The sequence below is a fragment of the Cimex lectularius genome, unplaced genomic scaffold (genome assembly GCF_000648675.2).
Source record: "Cimex lectularius strain Harlan isolate CLEC.00 unplaced genomic scaffold, Clec_2.1 scaffold280, whole genome shotgun sequence".
Lineage (NCBI taxonomy): Eukaryota > Metazoa > Arthropoda > Insecta > Hemiptera > Cimicidae > Cimex > Cimex lectularius.
In genome coordinates, this window is record NW_019392877.1 from 1 (window position 1) to 21299 (window position 21299).

A 21299-nucleotide genomic window follows, 5' to 3' on the forward strand; every position below is an offset into this window, starting at 1 on the left:
AAATAACTATTTGAAAAATTTATATATAATGAATATAAATTTTAAATTATCGAAATAAACAAATGATGTTTTCAATATCGCTAAATGGTTCCTGAACATGAGAGAAATGCAAGGCTGGTTAGCCCTCAATCAGTCTCATTTAATTTAATATGTTACAAGTTTGTACATTTATATATAAGTATTGAATTCAATTTAAAAGATTTAAAAAGAAAAGTCGGTTAGTAAGAAAAGTTTTAATTCAGTCGTCATCCTGTCCAGACGTGTAGCTGTCATTTGCGAAGATTGTCCCAGCTTTGGAAGTGAGGAAATGAATAAAATCGTTGATGTTGGTGATGAGGAAGTCGACACTGATTTCGTCGAATTTTGTGTAGCCCATGCACCATCCGAGGCGTGTGAGCATCCTGACCAAATGGATGCCACCATATATGCTACTCATATTTTCTTCTTCACCATACTCGTCTAAAATCTCATCGTATTGGTCCCGTTCGGGTTCATAAAGGAGTTGCGTCCCGATCATTACGTTGAAATATTCCCTGACCCCGTATGCAACTTCTTGGTGTATGTGAAGATTGTAAGAGCTTTCTTTTTTCTTCCTGTCGGCCAGATAGCTTTCGATCAAACGATCGACTGTCTCTGTAGCGGGCAGTTTGGCGAGTTTATTTTCGAGATTTATTCTCGACCAGTCTTCGACGAGATGGTCTTGGAGTGCTTCGCCAATTTTGATGTTGATGGCTGTCAACAGTTGATCGGAGCCATCCGACTCAACTTTGCTCCTCCTCTTCTTACCCCTTTCTTCAAAGGTTTCGTCTTCATCACCCTTCTTCTCTTTCCCAGTCGTACTCTTCTTCTTCTTGCTCTTAGTCTCGGCCTTCTGAGCTTTTTTCAGTTCGACCTGTTTTTGGAGGTTGGACTCGTTGAAGTGCAGTACCCTCGCCTCCGGGACCCATTCGTCCCAACTTTTGTTCCACCCTGAGTAATGGATGTGGTACTGGTACGTCTTCTCCTTCTCGTCGTACCTCGCCTGCTGGCACTTGGCCTCGTAAATCAAGGGACCGTGGTAACAAAGCACTTTCTCACCTTCCTGAAATTTCTGTTTTGGCGGCATCTTCGACTCCCTGGCCGTGCTCATACCACGTCGGCCCTCACTTTTTCACCCTCCGTCCTTTTTTTTATAAAACTTTTATACAATTGTATAACAACAAGCAAGCGGTGAATCACACAAAAATGTATAACACGGTGTAACCTCTCAACAAACTTAACCTTTAGCCGGTGATCGTAATGTTAAATTGCATTGCGATTGCCATCATTATCAAAACTGTAACGTATTTATTTTTTATTCTGCTTTATTGGATAAAATATTAATACTGTTTAATGGAAAAATAATGCTTTTATTCTTATCATATGATGCCACCTTCTTAAAATATTTTGCTATTTGTTTCAAAGTTTCTACCCGTGTTTTTTTTTCTTTCTCTACAAAATTGGCGCCATTTTGAATGGCGGCAATGGTGAAATTATTTTTTATAGTTTTATGGTTTTAAAGTAAAGTTCAGTCTTTGTTTATCATCTGAACGGAAAATATCGGAGCATATCTACTTGATCCTGCAGTCCTTCTTTTCAGGGAGTATTAAATCTAGTTCATTTACATATTTTCTTTATATTTTTTTTTTCAGTTTTAGTTTACACTTCCAATCTTCTTTTATTTACTTAGTTTCACCTATCATGATGGAGGCCTCTGGCCCCGTCTCAAATACTGACCCCCAGATAAAATTCCTCTTATAAATATGAAAATGAAATGGTGTAAATTTCTTGTCATGTCTTCAGAAAATGAAAATGAAAATCTCAAAAATGTGTGGTGTTTAGTTTCCATTAGTAAGTGATTATTCGGAGATCGTGAGATGCGGTCTGGTGTAACGTAGGTTTCAGCAAAACATTTTCTTTATCGTGCCAATGTTTCGATCTTTATTGACACTTTGAGCTCGAAGATGATCTCAATGAAGATCGAAACATTGGCATGATAAAGAAAATGTTTTTCTAAAACCTACGTCACACCAGACCGCATCTCATGATCTCTGAATAATCATCTCTCAAAAACTTCAGTTCCTTTAAAGTTTGCAATTGAAAAGTTATGCCCCCAGAAACTCTATTAAATTGCTACTGATGAATCCATTTGACTTGATATTGACCGTGAAAGTGATCATTGAAACGTCCAAAACAGAATGCATGAAAACATCAAAGCAAAATTTTCATTGCATCTTTCATTAAACTTTTCCATGAGCATCCATGAATTAAAAAATTGTCCAGAATCAGAAATCCTGTGTACCTCAAATCTCAGTGTCCAAAGTCTTGAAAACTGTAATTGTCAAAACGGTTCCCACTCCCACACTATTCCTCACTTTTCATAAACCTGAAATTCTCAACAAAATTAACTTAGACTTTCTCGAGAGAGATTGATTGATTGATGGATGGTTTTTTTAATCATGCAAAGTAAGTTCTCTTGGACCATTCTTACCCTTAACATGAGTTATACAGTTCTCATTATACTTTTGTTATGATTTAGACTCTTTTGGTCTTTACAATGTATTTTACAATTATAATTTAAAATGAAGAGAAAAAAATTATTATTTTATTTACTAAAAATTTGACAATATAATTTTTATATACATTTTTTCTTTTTGTTGTGATTTTATAAATTTGTAGGACATACATATCAATAGAACAAAAGCAAAACTATATACGTATCAATAAAACAAAACGTACAATAGAAACAAACAAACAAATGGTTCTTGGGTAGGTGTTATTTATTTACGTCAATCTTTACCTATATAAATTACAACGTATGACAATTATATTACTAAAATGCAAACACTGATTATTATAACTTTTTTTCTGTAGTATTTAGTGACCGTTAGTTAATGATTATTTGGAGATTGTGGAATGTGGTCTTGTTTGATGAAGGTTTAGAAAAACATTTTCTTTATCGATTTCGATTTTGATCTTTATTGAGATCATCTTCAGTGCCTGGGATTTACAAACATTATTTAAATTATACAAATACATGTAAGATTGAAATTTAAAAAATCATCTTGAACTTTTTCCAAATTATTATAAATTTTCTTTGTGTAATGCACCCTCTTCTAAATCAAATTGAACTTTTTGATGCAATTATTGTCCAACAACAAAACACAAATTATTTTTAAATTTAATTTAAATGTTTAGATAATTGATTACATATTTTTATGCAAAGCGTAGATGAGATGAAAAATTAGTATCACGAGCAGGACTCGAACCCCTGACATTCGGATTAGAATCCCTTGAATTTAAATTATAGCTCTGTTTTTAATTGATATGCCACTCATTGATCTTGCCAAACACGTGGCTCACCTGCCTTGTTAACCGTACAAGTAAATTATTGTATTACTATTAATATTCAATTTGTCAAACCACCTTGTGGAAATGAATTGCACTTAAAGAGGAAGAAGGAAAACCTCGCTTAATGAGGGGTTACAACCTTGGCGCACATATTTCTTGACAGTTAACTGTGTCTACAGATCTAATTAAACTTTTTTTCAATCTAAATTGGACTTTCTCAAAACCTAATTTTATTTTTCCAAACCAATTTAAGTTGTTCTATTAATAATCCAATATTATAATAATTTATAAACTATTAGAAAAAGACTTGTCATCAACCAAATGTACATTTTATTTATGTAATACTTTCAGCTGATTTTTTGATATTTCTATTTGGTGTTATTAAATTTTCATGAAAATATTAATTTTTTAAGCCAGTACTTGTCCGGATTGTCTAATTTTTTTTTTACTTTAATCCAAAATATATTTATCATATTATTCAGTTAATTGCAGTATCTTTAAAATAAATTTGCGTAAGATTTAATTTACACTCAATTTTGGGGAATAATTAAAAATTTAACTTCTGTTTTTTTAATATTTTTTTTATTTTATTTTTTGTAATTAACCACAATAAACCACAATTGTAAAACATAAACATATATAAATAACATTTAACTAAACATCACAGGATTTTTGACTGTACAAGTGTGATATGCATAGATTTTTAAATTGCCCTCAAAGATATATTTTATATATAAACTGAATATAAAACATCAAATATGATAAGAATAACTGTATCATTTTGACTGTTTTTCTGAAAAGTTCAATATTTGACTCTGTGCACATAGTTTATTGGGACAACACATACTTTTAAATTTGTAGAATTGTGCACAAAATGATGTAAAATTTCATTCAACTTACCAACATTTAAAGTAAGCATAGCGGATTTTTAAATGACAAATTGAATCATTTGTAAATCTTCAATTTATTTGCACATTTTAACAAGCCTTTGCCAATCAAATGCGGACTCCTGGCAGGTATACCACAATTTTAGACTTTTACAAAGAAATGTTTCTTTCTCTCTTATCAGAAATAAACTGATAAAATAATGATACAAGCGCTTATAAGGCTAAAGAAAAATTCAATATACTTTTATAATATTTATTTTTCTGTTGTTAATTTATGAAGCGGTTTGAATAAATAATAACAATGCAATTGCTCCACATTTAACAAGAGTATTGATGTGTGCGATTTTGTGCAAAATAACAATAAATAACTCTGTACAACATTCTTTCGACTCTTCCTCTATGTACAAACAATGTGAATTGCATTTTCCAAAATTCAGACACCCATTATTCGCTACTGGAATCATTGTTACAATTTTTTAAAATATATATTTGTACATAAGGAAAAAACCTAAAAACCATCCAATCAGCTTTAGCATTTTTACATTTTCTCATTTCATCATAATCTAATATTAAATAATTATGTAAAATTTAAACATAATTGTTTATGAAATGAGTAGATCCGGGGCTGTTGTGGCATAGCCTACTTTTTGTAGGGCTTTCTTTATCTCCTTGTACACTGTCGGATCTTCAATAGCTGCTGAGATCTACAAAAATGTTATATATTATTAATAATATTAAAAACCTTAAAGTAATACCCCCTCCCCAGGTAACTGGTGATTATAATTCACTCCTATCTAAAAGATCTAATATAGAATTGACACTTTTGTATTTTCATACTCCTGAAAATGCACTACCCTTTAAGTTAAAGTTTAAGTTAATTTTTCTAGGCATTAGTGTTGAATTTCCACAATTGTTGTACCTGTCGTTTTCCACTCTATAGAGGTGGCCCAACCAGCAAAATCTGCCTTTTTTTTATAGTTGTTACTGATCTTCATTCTTATACTTTTCCAGTTTTGATTTTTATGGGTTCTGTAAATGCTTTTTTCCACTGCTGGCCCAAAAATTACCCTTAACATCTTTCTCTCCCAGCAATTTACTCATTTATCCAAGTTTCTGTTTCTATGTGACTACTGCCTCAAGCACTTCCTATAAATGATGACTTTTGCTGTTCTGAGTGAAATTTATTTCAGAATATCTTCCTTAATTATCTATTTCTAACCTATATTATAACCTATTATAACTAACCTCTTATGCTATGTACCACCTAATTTTTTGAGATCAGGACAGTTACAAGATATTTCAAAGCATTTACACCTAACCTCATAGTCACCATGCACTTAGTTTTTTCTTCACTAATTGTTAGGCAAATTGTGCTCCATACTTCAGCTTTATTAATACTTCTTTCAGCATTCATCCTTTTCTTTATTCTTGCTTGCTTAGAGATGTAGATGTTTGTTTTCCTGGTTGAGATGTGCATATTAGAATATTAGAATATAGAATACATCCAGTGTGTAGACATTTCTTTCTCCATCCATTTGTTCAGTTATTAGCAAGTTTTGCGGTGTGCCAATTTGTGGTTCTGAACCAAAGGGTGTGAAGGCTGCTTCTGCTTTTGCTAGTTTGTGAGCTTGTGTCCTTTTGAGTATTTTACCTCAAGTAGGTGGAAGTTTAAATTTTTTGGCATTATGTACTCTTGTCCACCAATTCTCGCTTGTTTTCTATTAAAATGTGTTACTGATGCTGAGGCACATATGACTAACAACCAAATGTGATGACAGGAAGAGCTGAATTGATAAAACTACTGTCAACTACTTTTAAAGCATTTAAGGATAAATGTCTTTTAGAAATTAAATTTTATGATACTAAAGTAGATATAAGTTTTAATCCTATGTAGTCCAAAAGGGCAATGTATGACTTCAAGTAGATATAAGTTGTAGTTGTACATTAATTTCTGGTCTACCTAATCTCACTTGTTTCACATGTAGAGGCATCATTTGTTGAAGCATGTATGTCTCAGAACAAAAGCTGTTCAGTTTTGCTTTTAGATTATATGTGGTTTGGGTGGTCAAAAGAGTGAGGGCTGCTCCTGCTTTTGCTAAGTTATCAGTTTGTTTGATACCTTCTTTCTCCTCATGGCCTGATACCCTCATCAGAGATGTGTTTTTCTCAGGAATTGGATATATGTTAGGCATTCCTTGACCGGCTTTTAATTGAAGGTGGAGGAGTCTATAGACATGCCAAGCATTAAGTGTTGCTTGGCTGTCTGAGGATACGTATCTGTGCACCTTTTAGATCCTTTTTTAAGTATTTCTTTTGCATAGAGTTCTATTGCACAGATTTTAGGTGGAAAAATTTTTGGTGGGTTTACTAGAAGTTTCTCTATGTCAAAATTTGGATCTTTAGCTCTGGCCCCCACACAATTTTGGTAACCTTTTCATTAATTGTTATTCTTTTTGCGATTGTGGCTTTCTCTTAACTTTACGTATTTCATTTTGACCTATGGCTCTGTTTACTCTTTCGAGGTTATTCACATCCATACCACTTCATTGCTAAAGTTGAAGTATGCATTGTTCCTGTAATGTTAAGACTTGCTAAGCTTTGTAATTTCTTTAAGTGATTATGTGTTTTATTTTCCAAGGTTTTTGGTCACCATACTGTTTCCATATGAAATCAGAAGTCTAACCCCATTTTAAGTCAAATACTTACAGTTACGGGTTTATTCCTTGCAAGATCAGCAATTGATTTTCTAGGTATTTTTCCACTTCTTGTCCTAGGTAGAGCTGATACACAGACACAGATCCTAAGAGCCGCTATGGGCCCTATAAGTTCTCTCACTAATTTTACGAGTTCTTGGTTGATTTCTTCCTCATTTTTAATGGAACCTGTATAATAAAAAATGTTAAAGAGGTTTTTTTACTTAAAAGAGTACTAATATAGTTACCATTTTTGAGAACGTAAAGGCAAAGAGGAACATCGCCTTTAGTACTTTCAGGAACTCCAATGACAGCAGTGTCTGCCACATCTGGATGGGACAAGACGACATCTTCAAGTGCAGATGTCGACAACCTATGACCTGCTACATTAATCACATCATCATCTCTTGCTGTGATGTAAAAGTAACCGTTGACATCTCTGTATCCAACGTCTTTTGTGTCGTAGAATCCCTAGTTAAACAATTATAAAAATTACCATAAGATATAGCTGGAGGTTTTGTATCGACTCACAGGGTAGCTTCTGAAATAGATGTCTAGAAATCTTTGAGTGTCTTTGTAAAGCGTGGAAAAGGCTCCTGGTGCCAAGGGGAGTTTGATGACAATCTGGCCGAGTTCATCGGGTGCACACTCAGTCCCGTCTTTCCTCACAATTCTCACTAGGGTGAAAATGATGTTTGAAAAATTATATTTATTTATGTTTTCCTCTTTTATACCATCATATCCTGGAAAGGGAAGTCCAACTGTATACTTTGGCACATTCAAAGAATTACCCAGTCCAATTGCTGTACATGTTATCGATGATCCTGTTTCAGTTTGCCACCAATGATTGAGTATTGGGGCCTAAAATAATTATAAAATTTATGACCAATTTATTTATTTACCAATTACTTGGATTGTTTTAATTTTGAAATTTTACCTTAAAAGCATTCTCTGCCCAAAGTTTTGTCTCTTGATCACAGTGTTCTCCAGCCACAAATATATATTTTAACCTACAAATTTGCACTACAGTATGTCATAATATTGCACTTGAATGTTTGAATTTACATAAAAAGTATTCAAGATAGTAAATATACAATTAATACCAAATTAAACTTAATTAAATTAAACTTTAAAGATTGAACTTTCAAGAAATCAAAGATGAAGAAAGGAGCTTTTCTTTGGAAAATGGCATTATGAACAGTTCAGACTAATACTTTGTTCTAGTTACAAATAAATTTTCTATTAATTAATCCAAGTCCAATTGTTAATTGGATAATTTAAAAGAAGAAAAAATATTATAAAAGAAATCCTTACGACTTAGTAGAATATTTCTTTCCAAAATTAGAAAGTGGATCGGCTCTCTTTATGACTCTAAGCGCTGTTGGTGCAGTAAACACAGCGTTTACTTTGTGCTCCTGCACGACGCTGAAACAATTAAGAAGAAAAAGGATTACAGATGTACTTTCCCATTAGCAACAGCTAGGATTTTCTATACCGAAAATATTGTCCAGGATGTGGAGTTCGGTCTGGCTTCCCTTCATACATGACAGATGTTACACCAGCACAGAGAGGCCCATAGCAGATATAACTATGCCCCAAGACCCAGCCCATATCAGAGGCTGTCCACCAAACGTCGTCTTCGGTCATGTTATAAATAGCTTTCATGGTCCATGTCAGCATGGTTAAGTGACCTCCTGTTAATCTGAGAACTCCTTTTGGATGACCTGTCCCACCAAAAAATTGTTTTGTATAAAAATCTCTTATAAGGCTCAGAATTTTGGTTTTACCTGTGGTACCAGAGGTGTACAAAATATACATAGGGTGGTTTGACTCCACAGGGACGCAAGGGTGGGGTTCGCTGTATTTCAACACTTCCTCCCAGTCAACATCCATATCCGGCTCTAAGAGACACTCTTGTACATTTTTTCGTTGGAATATTATACATTTTTTCGGCTTCTCTGTGCATAACGAGATAGCTTCGTTCAGAAGTAGTTTATATCTAAAACAAATCAGTATAACAACAACAAGAAATCGAACATTAAAACAATTGTTTCCTAGAAATTATTTTACCTTATAATTTTATTAGGTTCTACGCCACAACTTGCACCGATTATGACTTTGGGGGAAGCATGATCAATTCTTGTACACAGCTCTCTTGCAGCAAACCCTAAATACATTTATTATTAAAAATAAAAACATTATGTGAAATGTCCTTTAAACAATTAGTATTATTACATGAACAAATTTTCCATTACTATGAATTCTCCTGCATTTCTATTAACACCTTGAATAAAGCCATCCAATACATGGTTGTATCTACAACTGTAATGTCTTCCCTGAGGTAACTTCCTTCCTTTATAAAGATACAAAGATCCAAGTATAATAAATTTCTGAGAGGTAGTTGGGCTATATGAAGTCCACTAGAGATTGTCTTGAAATGTCTTCTTAGGTTGGAGATGGTCACTTTTTTGTTATGGTACTGTCCTTCTTTTAAGCTTTTCATAGATATCAAAGTCTTCTTTCTTCCAGTGATTCAATACCTGAATGTGCCTTTATATAGATATGAAATAGAACTTCAACAATGTTGACTTAGTGCCACCAATAACAAATCTAAGTGCTTTATTTTGTGTGACTGTGTTTTCCAGCATAGAATTTTTTTAAAGATCAATATTACACATTGGCTTATAAAATTAAAAAGAAAGACCCCGTGCCATTTCAATATGTGATCACTGACTCACAGACCAACACCCACCAATTACTTCATTGAAAGTATGTTGAGAGAAGCACCCCATTTCCATTGCATAGTTAATTTATTAATGTGCTTCTACCAGTTGAATTTAGAATCAAGTTGCTGTATCTGGTTGCATCAAACCAACGGCCCCGTTTCTTACTTCTTCGATTTACTTTGAGGGCTAAGTACTAGTTTAGATTGCCAATTCCATCTCATTAGTATTTACCCACAGCTTCAATGTTCTGAGTACTGAATTTAAGCAGCTCCCAGAACAGCAAGATTTGTAAATATTCCATTGAAGGTCATATATTTATAGGCCACTGAAAGTGTGCCGAGAGAAGCACTTTATTTTGTTGGAGGTGTTTTATTGTGCTGCGACCAGAGTAGTAATAGAGCACCATTCTAAGAATTGTTGCACTGTTTGCATCAGATTAATGTCTCAAAAACGGGTAGATAGTAACTTCCATCTCGTTGGTGTTCACCCATTGCTTCCAAGTTCAAGTGCTGAATCGAAGCATCCCTCAAGAGCACAATGCTCTTCCTGGAAGCCCATATGGCCAGGTCCGCCCTACACTTGTAACAAAGTTTGAATACGATTATTTAATAAAGAAATTCGGGTTGGCACAATTCTCCTTCGAACACGTAGAATTTGCTCGTTCCTTCAGGATTCCGTTCTTCCAATTTTAATCATGTAGCTGCTGTTGCTATGCAGATAACATAGTTTAGCGTCCGGGGACTTGTAATGGTTGTTGTGGGGTTATGGAGCTGTTAAGCGCCGTAGACTGTCGAGTAAGCAACCGCTACTATTCAAGTCGGCTGTACCGTGGCGTGCGCTGTCGTGTGAGTTCATGGTTTTTGAAGCCGAATTTGGTGGACGACAGAGATATCGGTGGCGGGTGTAGATGAGCCGGATGATGTAACCAATGTCAGTAGCGAGCGATTGGCCTCGGGTAGCTGGCAGCCACATTTGTTGTTGAGAGTACCCTTGCTCTTGTAGCTACCGCTAGCGGTTTGCTCCATTAGTGAGTGATGGATGAGATCACGTCGGCGAGTTTACACTAAGCAGCCAGCTGGACGCTGGTTGTGCACCTGCTTATATACCGGGGCGCTTAAAGCTTATAGCTCGTTGGCAACTGCCTGGCTGAATCATTGCTGGAGCACTTTAGCTTACTATAGGCTGTCACCATAGTACATTACGGTAGAGAACTCTCCGACGTTTCTGATTTAAAGTGGTTGTGCTGCTGCTTAATAGAGTGGTACTGAATGTTCTTTGGATTGCTGAAAATACCGTGTTACGTACTCAAGAATCACACGGAAAGTTGATATACAGAGGAAGTTTTACAATTACTAGCTTATTAATTTTGGGTCTATCTAATAATTTTTATTTCAACTGTAATTTAATTACCTCCGAAAACGACAGAGTGAACTGCTCCCAATCTAACAGTTGCCAGCATTGCTATAATAGTTTCTGGAATCAAGGGCATGTATATTAAAACTCTGTCACCTACTTTGACTCCGTAACTGGCGAGAGCTCCTGACAGTCTTGAGACCTATAAATCACTCATCTGATTAAACGCCAAAGCTCATAGCTCATAAACAATTACCTTTTCGAGAAGTTCATTGTAAGTGACTTTTCTAATGGTGTTTGTGAGGGGGCTGTCGTGGATCAAAGCTACTTTGTTGCCTTTTCCTGCTTTGACATGTCGGTCCACGGCGTTGTAACAGGCGTTCAGCTCTCCTCCGATGAACCTACGGACAATGGCGGTTTGGTAACATATTTTCAGTCTGGGTTTAAAGTTTCCGGTACCATTTGGTGAACGGTTCGTCCGTGTTGTCGATAACTTTTGTCCAAGGAGTGGACCAGTCCATTTTCTCGCTGATCTTTCCCCAGAACTTGTCCGGCTCTTCGATCGATTGCTGAAACGTTTCGAGGTACTTAATTGAGACGTTGCTCCTTTCGTCTTCATCTGGAAAAAAATACGATCAATTCCTTATTGAGTTCTATGCTCCTTGAAAGTGCATTATTAAGACCATTATTTGTTGGCTTCCATCTTTCGGTAAAGAAAAATAGAGTGAAAAGACAAATAAAAACTCAATCTAGCACAGATCTGATGAACTGTTATTGAGGCTGTGCAACATAGTGAGCTATATTCCCGTGTATTGAGGACAGCAATGGTCATATCCGATGGTGGTAGGCTTTTCAATCATCTCAGCAACAAATGTATTAAAAAAGATGGAACGCTTATATGAAAAGTATCTGGAGGTGGTTATATAATGTCCCAAAGATAGAAAAGACATATCGAATTGTATTCGAGTAAACTGCTTCAGTGGGTGAAGATACTCCAACCGGGTGAACGCTACTTAGAAACATTCGTCCTGGTGTTTGTTAGCATTCGTTAAAGCAGCATATATAACAATAGACCAAAGTGTGAAAATATTTCAATATAAAACAGCAGCCGGAAGATGAATTTCAGACAGAGTGTGTGATCAGGGTATTCTCGGAGTTCTTTAATTCAGATGTATGTCAGGGGTGCCTTCTGAAACTACTATTGTTCACATTATATCTCGTTGACTGCCTTACCAAAGGTGTACAATTACTAATGTATTAATTAAGACCCAGCTGTATGCAGATGATGGGGGTTATACGTGGTGAATGAGAAGACTAATATTTCACTAATGGTTTTAAAGAAGTTCTGTGCACAATGTGTCATGGAGGTCAATTCAAATAAGACTCGGATGATGGTTTTTACGATTAGGTTATGCACGATATAAACCTCAACTGTAAAGACAAGAACCATCGTCAATATCTATAAGGTTTTAGGTGTAATTCTTCCCAAAATTGGAAATTGCGTTTAGTGACTACCAGCTTCAGCAAAGTTAAAACTTTTTTGTGAAGTCTAGCGTTTAGATGTACCTATTCATCTCAGATGAGTCAATTTGGGCAATATAATGAGGTTGAACAGGTGTTTCGGCTTTTTGTTAAAACACATTTTGCTTTGCCTATCTACATCCTACATCATTTTTAGAGACAAAGTTAGAGCCAATTTTTTCAAAAATGTTTCTCACGTAATGTATAACTGCAGAAGAAATACTCAGGCGTAAGTTTATTTGGTCAAACCATGAGTTGACGATCAAGCATATAAAGTCGCTGATGTTGGATGGACTGACTTTAGCTAATTGTTAGACATCTTGGGCGCGCTTCTGATTTCTGTGAAGACAGGGTATTGCTCATAAAGCCTACGACTGGGTTTGGCTTACATGATCATAGGTTCGACCCTCAAACGATTCGCCGTAACGATCTGACAAAATGAGAGGAAAACTCAACTTTGACCGACCCTTCTTAGTACGTATAGATAGCATAGATATTTGGAAACAAGACAACCTCAAGTTTCAGGAATATAGATAGACAGATGTCGTTTTAATTAGAGATGCAGAATTAGGTCTCATGGACCTCTTTTTCATTCAATGTTAAATCTCTAAATCTAAATATCTAACTATATTCCAAGCTGTCCATGCAATCCAACTCTGTGCACAGGAGTGGATAAAGAAGAAAATGAAGAGTGCATGGGTCAACATACTTTCGGACAGGGAGCTATAAAATCACTAAAAGCACATGCTTAGTTCCCAATTTGTCCAGAAGTGCCTAAATTTTCAAATGTCCCAAAGTGAACACAACGAGGTTACCTGGATTTAGTTTCTTTAACCTTAATTCTTCACTGTCGGAGCAAGGATTCGAGGATATGCAACTGACATTAGCAGAGGAGCTATGGGATACCTGCTAAAATAGGATGGATAAGAAAAAAATGAAGCTTTATGGGATACTTGGAAGTAACATTAACATAGAATATTAGGATAAGGTAATAGGTTGCTGGTAAGATGCTCTTGAGCTTCCATGATAGTACAGAGTGCTGTCAAAGACTTGGTGTATATCCAAGAACAACCAGTGGGATTTCTTTAGTCAAGGGAGATAGACATAATGTCTACTATGCGTTGTGGTTGTTAACTAAAATCTAACTTCTTTTTCCTTTTGTGATTCTTTTGTGAACGTCAGTATAAGCAAGGCATAAATTGAAAAGAGTTTGAAAAATAGCACAATAGTACACCGTATAACGTGCCGGTGTCGAGTGTACTATCCGTACTCTCATCATAAAATCTCTCGATTTTAACACACATAACATGATTAGCACAGTTTGTGTGAATACCTTGTGGGGAACTAGGCCAAGTAAATATAAAAACAGCTTATAAATATAAAGACATTGATAATTGGAATTTTTCTTTGACTTATTTCTCATTTTAACTGGCAATATACATATTAATTTGTTAAAGTCGTGAGGAGCGGCCAAGAAAAAGGTAGTTTAGAAAAACACCCTTTTAATTTTTGCCGACGTTTCGACCTTTATTCGAATCATCTTCAGGTGTAAACGTCGGCAAAAAAATGAAAAAGGTGTTTTTATAAACCACCTCATTCTTGACCTCTTCTCACGACTTCAACAAATTATGAAACAACAGGTCACTAAGAAACATACATACATATTAATAAAGTTTATTATGTAAAATAGATTTTTTTAATACAAAAGTTTCAAAAATAAAAACAAATTATATATACAAATTATATATTATATATATTACTCTTTTTGGCTTGCTTTAGAAAAATAACAAAATATAAATATAATTAAACAATAAAAAATAAGAAGAAAATTTGAATTCTTCTTGAATAGGAGGTCCTTAAAAAGTAATTCGACAAGCCCTCAGGCGCCGGATGGACTTTTAAATATTGGCCTTTCAATCCCTTTTTTTATTTCGCAGTCGGGAAAAGGACAAAACGATTGATATTCCAATCTAAAAACGTCCTTAAGCTCTTTGAAAAATGTACTATTCTTGAGTATTCTAATCTTAATTACCATTTCTTTATGAAAAAATAAAATATTTAGGAAATTTTAGTCAAAAATGAAAACATTTAATTATAGATCCTTTCATCAAATCTAACAGCCATTCATCGAAATAGGGTCTTTCTACATGATCGAGGAAACAAAACGGCCAGTGGATATATCCAAAAGCTCTAAAACATTGTAAAAAAAAACTTCACAATATCTTATCTTCTTTTTCAATAATGAACAAACAGTCAAATTGGCCAGAGGAGGATCTGCAAGAACAACTACAGGCCCAGAGCTTAAATATAACAAAATCAAGCTGTGGATTCCTCCACCTCAGGTGCTGACGTACTTCTTAGTTCCTCATCATAATCCATTTTCTACTCCAGGCTAAATTATTCATATTGGTAATTTTGATTAGAATATATTTAAGTAGGTGTCTGATACTTGTTTTGTACGGGAGTGATGTGCCGATCGATTTATCCTGTTTGTCCTTTCTTCGCTAAATATTATCAATGCATTATTCAGTGGAATTTTACGAAGTTTCCTCTCCCTTCACATGTTATAATTTCCATCAATTTAAATGCATATCAACTGTTTTGTGCGCGGCACGAGTCAATGGAAAATGAATTATTTATCAAGATTCGATGGTCATTTGATACACTTTTACAGACCTTTTTTTTGTGTGTTGCGCGTCCAGGGTGTTTCATTACGTCGTAAGGCTGAAAACAGATGGGTTAATCGAACAGCTAGGATAAAAAAAAAGTGTTTGACGAAAATCCAGATGACAACCCCTTAAAACAACAAGACCGATAATAACCTGATGTAATCTCTATAATCTCCCAATTAGCAATTTGATATTTCCTGTTTTTATTTCTGCTAAGGGCGCTCTCCATGTGCTCCATATCCATTGATTACTACTTTCTCTAATTTTTATGATTATTATCAAAAGTTTCAAATCCGATTCATATTTGATAACATAACTTTGAGGTTGAAGTTTTTCATGTATTGTCCAGTTTGATGTAATCTTGAATTTGTTGCTAAGGCATTGTTTGAATTTTGTTATGAAACTAGTTTTTGAAATGTTAGCAGATAGCCTGATGCAACATGTGGCTCATCCCTCCAAAGGTATAGTTGTGCGGTGAGGTAATAAGCGTGTAGGAAATGTGGTTTTACTCTGGCGGAAGTTTGCCCGTTCCATCCTAAACTCATAACGGAAGAGAGGGCCGCGAATATAATACATGCGAGTTTACGTGATGTGCGCTCAGAGACGGATTTCCAAAAAACCCGTTTATATTGAACTTGACAGAGTTGAACAAACAGTTGTCGAGGATTTTGTTGAGAAAAGGGCAAAATCCGTCATTTTCCAAGATAATATACAGTGAGTACCTTTGTTCAGATTTAAATCTTTTGATAAATATAGAGGCTTTCTGTCAAATTCGAAAAGCATAATCAGTGAATCAAATTTCTGTCATTTCGGAAACAAAAGCCTGGTCCTATCGATTTCAAATTTTGATCGGAAGAAAAAAATAATTTTCAGAGAAGATGAAAACAAACACATGTAAGTTGAATTGGCATTAAGCCGTTGGTTTCTTTAGGTTTCGGTGTTACTCAAACTCCTTTTGGATTTGCCCCATCTTCAGTGAGGAAAAGGGTGGATGGCTTTGGATGGAAGAAACGCGTTTTTGAGGACATAGAAACAGCAAGTATAACAGAGTAAATAGCCCAGCACAACTTCAAAACTCCGGCAATGTTTCATTTTACAGAGGAAATTCTTTAAATGAACCATCGCGGTCTGCCTAGTTTCCCTGATTTTTGGTGAGTAACCACTGTTACTAAACGGCCCGTTTTACCATAAAAATAGTATTGAAAGAGTACCGGCGATTCCAAGTATCCTTCCATTTATCTGGATACGTCCCAAACGGAGCCGGAGATACAGGTGCCCTTTTCAATCTTTCCGTGGAGTGGCAGAAAGTGGTAACACTGGATCTTTAACTTCCTGGGCTTGCAAGAGCGAACGTCCGGTGAACCCTATAGGGTACGGACTTTAAACAAACTCAAACCGAAAGGGTGAGGGAAAACGGGACATATTTGCCAAGAGCTTGATTTGCGTCCAAAACACAGGTCGTCGCAAGAAAATGTAGGGTTTTACAGCAAAATTAAGTTTTGATTGGTATATAGTGGCAAACACAGTCAAAAGACTGATTTTGTCCAAGAATCTTAGACATGAGTCCTATGCTGTGACGTTGAGGTACACCAGCTCTGGTGTTACCAAAGAAGGATATTCCAATTCCACATTTTACAACAGTGCTGTTTTGTGGATTTGAGTGTCTATAGTGTTAAAGTCAGTTATGAAGTTGGCATTTTTGCGAGCAACTCCTGGTGCCACAAACGGTCAAAAGACTCTTGTCCAAGAATAATACCTGCAGGCCCTCTGCAGCTACGTACACCAGTTCTGGAATTTACCAACGTAGGATACCACATTTTACAGCAAAGGTGCGGTTTGGTCATGATGAATGAACAATCAGTTGAAAATCAACAACAGGTACAGGGAGTTGATTTTGCCTTTTCGAAATGTAGTACGCTATATCAGAAAAAAAGATCATCTGATGCCATCTCTGTAATTTCAACAGATTTTTGAACAATTTCAACATTGATTTGAAAAGTTGGCTGAGATGAAAATTAATTTCTAATGCACTATAATGTTTTGTTTTTCAATGCTAAAGGTTAGTGTTCTATGTGTACTGGTTGCCACGTCTCGCTGTTTTCATCAAATAGGTGTTTCAGCACTTGGCCATTATGAGTGTCTGTGTGCTATGCTTTTAGTCGTGCTATTTTTGGTTGTTCTTCGTGAAAGATGAAAGAATGGGGCCAGTGAGAGTATGTCTGAGTTTTTAGTTAGTTCGTTAGTTACTTTTTTCTCATAAAGCAAACAAATTAAGACTTAACTATCGATTTTCATGTAGTTTAGATCTTTCGAATCGCCCTGCTATGCTTATTCTTGCTGTTTTAGTTTGTGAGGTATATTTCTACATTTTACCTTTAAGTGAATAAATTTAATAAAATTACGTCACCTTTGGTAAACAGAATCAAAGTATACCAAACTCAAACCTGTTAGCTATTATTTTTCTTGTAGTTTGGTTTTGTGGTTTGTCTTGTTTTGATGAGAAAATCGTTTCAACACTTAACACTCCATTTGCAGTGTCTGAGGATAATTCTGTTAGTTATATCCTTTTAAAGGTTTATCGTGAAAGGTGGAAGGATGGGGTCAGATCTTGGTCTGTGGGTGAATTGAAGGATTGTCTGGGTTTTCCATTCCGTTTCAAATGTTTCTTTAATTGTCTTTTAAAGGATACAAATTGAGCCTGTTGGCTATTATAATCTGGTCCTTTTAAATCGTCGTGGACTGCCCAATTTTACTGTTTTTGTTTTGTCAGAGGCGTTTCACCAACTTTAATAGTTTTGCCTGCTTTATTCAGCCTGCCGTATCCTTTTGTCACTGAGTATGTTTTGTAAAGACTAAGTCTGATTCTTTTGCAATATTCTGAGTCTTCCGACATCAAAACAGCGATGATAGGCGGACCGTCAATGCCTTCAAGCTTCTAAACTGTTCTTTCAGAAGTCCTGCCGGCCAAATGGTCTAACCGAGTGCGAAACTTAACAGATGGAGGCTTGCTTTAACTTTAAACTCGAACTGTTCTACGTGACAATAAAGATTGTGGGAGAAATAAACAAATAAATTTAATTATGTACAAATGATATGTTTTCCAGGGCTTTTTTTCTTGCTGTAGAAATCACCCATTGTGCCAAAATTTAAAATAAATACTCAAAACAGACCAAAAACTACAGTAATCAATTTTCTTTTAAGATCTAATAGTTAAATACATTCGATTGAACAAAAATGGTATTGCGCAGTGTGTTTCAATTTTTTTCGTTTTTTTAATCGTATTTACTGAGAATTTTCATTTGTTAGTAAATTTAAATTAATGTAAGCTGAACATCAGCAGTTAATTTGCCGAATAAAATTGACCAAATGATGATGACATCATTATTGGGATTATAAAAGAATCGACACTGAAAGGTTAAGTAAGATTAATTATTAATGAAACGTTTACATAAATCGTTAATAATTTCCATAATTTTTCATAAAATCAATTAGAATGTTACAGCGGTAAATTTCACGGTTGGAATGATTTGTTTTGAAGACGAAACCATTTGGAACGTTTTCATGCAAAACTCTTCGGCCTGTCGAACTTGCACTATAAAGTTATCTTAATTATAATTTCTGTTAATTAATTTTTTTGGTTAATGTCAGAGAAAATTTCCATGTGTTTTTGATTTTAAATGTAATAATATCATAATGATATGTAATATTAATCAAATAAAGTTTTTAATTTTATTATTTAAAAAAAAAAACATGCAGATGGTTGTCTAACATAAACCAACAAATTTGAATAAGGCTGATTAGTCTTAATAATTCCATGTTAAAAAATAAAACACCTTCAATTAATTTTATTAAGCGATGATAAATTTGACGTTTTAATATATGAAAAACGGTTAATTGTTATTTCTATTTAATAATGGCTTACGAAATTTTCATTTTTTCAACCACATCAGGACATTGTGGAAGGAACCTAACACATATTCGGATGGATATAACGTTTAAAATCTTAAAGTTGATAAAATTACAAAGGATAGATAGATACAATAATCTTTTATATCTGTGTCTTTGCCCTTAATCCATTAGGTCGATCTTTTTAAAAATAAAAATTGTCACCTTCTTGATATTTGTTGGGCCTAGCTGGTGTCAGAGTCACAGATTTACTACCCTTGTCGGACCACATGTTCACCAACTATGTGTTGTAAAACTACTAACAGTTATTAACCCCTCCATCTCGCTTGTCAATGTGAGTTTCCCACCATGTTGTATACATTAAGAACAACAATGACAGAGGACCCTAAAAAAAATTAAATAAGCACGCTATGACTTTATTATGGAATATAAATCGCAATCAGCCGATACAGGCTCGAGAATAATATGAACGGTGCAATAATATGAATATAATTATTTTCTGCCAAACACTAACAGATTTTTATATCAATTTATTTTGTAATTATTACTTTCGTCAGAACATTTGTCAACTGGTTTGCAGGCTGATTAAGAGTTTGTAATGTAAGTTAAGTGTAGTTTTAATATATAATTGTGTACGGGTGGGTTAGATGTTTCTAAGTATTAAACAGTCGGGTGTATTTGTTGGGTGAAAGAATAATTTTTTAACGAAATATTTCTGTAGTTTTTCAATTTTTTGCAAATTCTCGAATCCCCAGACTTACGATCCGTAACCTACTAATCCCCGAATTGTACTATTGAAAACTAATGTTTTTATCAAGTGAAATGTTTATATTAGTTTTTTTTTCGAAATAATATTGACTGAAACCGGGCCTACTAATCGATTTCCTTGATGAACTAGGACTCACCGGTGTGCTATAAGTACAGAACTGAGGATACAATAGCTTTTAAAGGGGGGGCGTCGGTGGCCGCAACGGTTTAGGCGCTCATCAATGTAAGGTAAAGGTCCCGGGTTCGAATCCAGCGGCCCAAAAAAAGCTCTTAAAGGGTACATTACACATCCCGGACATTACATCTTACATCTTGCCTGGGTCTCATGACACACAGAACCACATTGCAATATGTGTAGTAGTAATTTTTTAGTCATATTTTAGTCAAAAGAAAAAAATTATACTTGTTTTTCGTTGAATACCAGCCCGTATTTGAGAGCACTTTTCTTCTAATTATCACTGTTTGGCTATTCAATGAAGTTCACCTCAAAAATTTTGTCTAAAAATGTCGTTTCAGTTAAAGAACCACAAAAAGGGCTGAGCCGAGATGTTTGACCATTACCAAAGCAAAAAAAAATGAAGAGAGAGAAAGAGTTATAACCACCAAGAGTACAGAGGTTCTACCTGGCCTGGTGGACGCAGTGAGGCTTACCACCCACTGTCTCCAAAACTAGATAAACTATTAATTTTACAAAAGCGGTATTATTGATTATTAGCTCGGTAGTATCCATTAGTATCAGAGATAGTCTAGAGTACTTAATTTTTATACATTTATAATAGATAGACAGATGAAGAGGAAGAAATCATAGTTCACAGTGTTGTACAGGACTTAAAAAAAATAAATTCTTTCTCTCTCACTTACAAAAAAAAGCTCAACACAGAGACCATAACTGAGGAAACATTACAAAAGAACTTGAAGCTAAAGATTGAGTTATACCCACCAGGAGAACAATGGGTCATATTGATGAACACAGACAGTGCAGGTTCATTAGCCACCTATCTCTAAATCTGTTGACTATAAACTATCAATTTTACATTGGCTACAATGTGACTGTATTATGCTGTTATTAACTTGTTAGACCATATGTGTTGGAGTTAGTCTGGAGAACCTAAGTTTTAAATTGATAGAAAGCCTAAGTAGGTTATGCCAGGAATATGGAGAAACGCAGTACACAGTTACTGTATTATATAAGAAATTGTAAACTTCACGGGCAATGAAAAGATAAATCGTACAAACATAATAAATAAGAGCAACTTTCAAAAATGTTGACGGTAATTTAAAAAAAAGCAAAAGCTAGATGGTTAGTTATAACCATCAGGAGAACAATGAACCTACCTGATGGAGGCAATGCCGGCTCATCAGTGACATTATCTCTGAATTCCCTGTCGTCAATTCGATTTTCGTTTC

At 34.9% G+C, this 21299-nt stretch overlaps 1 protein-coding gene and 1 pseudogene across 1 annotated transcript; both read right to left on the reverse strand.

Annotated features, from left to right (window-relative positions):
* Positions 1–85: 85 nt before the first annotated feature.
* LOC106672517 lies at positions 86–1276 on the reverse strand (annotated as a pseudogene).
* A 3217-nt stretch (positions 1277–4493) lies between these two features.
* LOC106672510 (acyl-CoA synthetase short-chain family member 3, mitochondrial) lies at positions 4494–19415 on the reverse strand. Its single transcript, XM_014404024.2, has 14 exons — positions 19329–19415; positions 11488–11647; positions 11285–11429; positions 11086–11230; positions 9020–9116; positions 8737–8948; positions 8445–8673; positions 8264–8374; positions 7887–7959; positions 7684–7810; positions 7481–7626; positions 7198–7420; positions 6963–7138; positions 4494–4960 (listed from the first exon to the last, which is right to left on the reverse strand). Exons 1-14 carry the CDS (start codon positions 19393–19395, stop codon positions 4859–4861), a joined length of 2013 nt encoding a protein of 670 aa, XP_014259510.1. The 5' UTR covers positions 19396–19415; the 3' UTR covers positions 4494–4858.
* Between the last annotated feature and the right edge of the window lie 1884 nt (positions 19416–21299).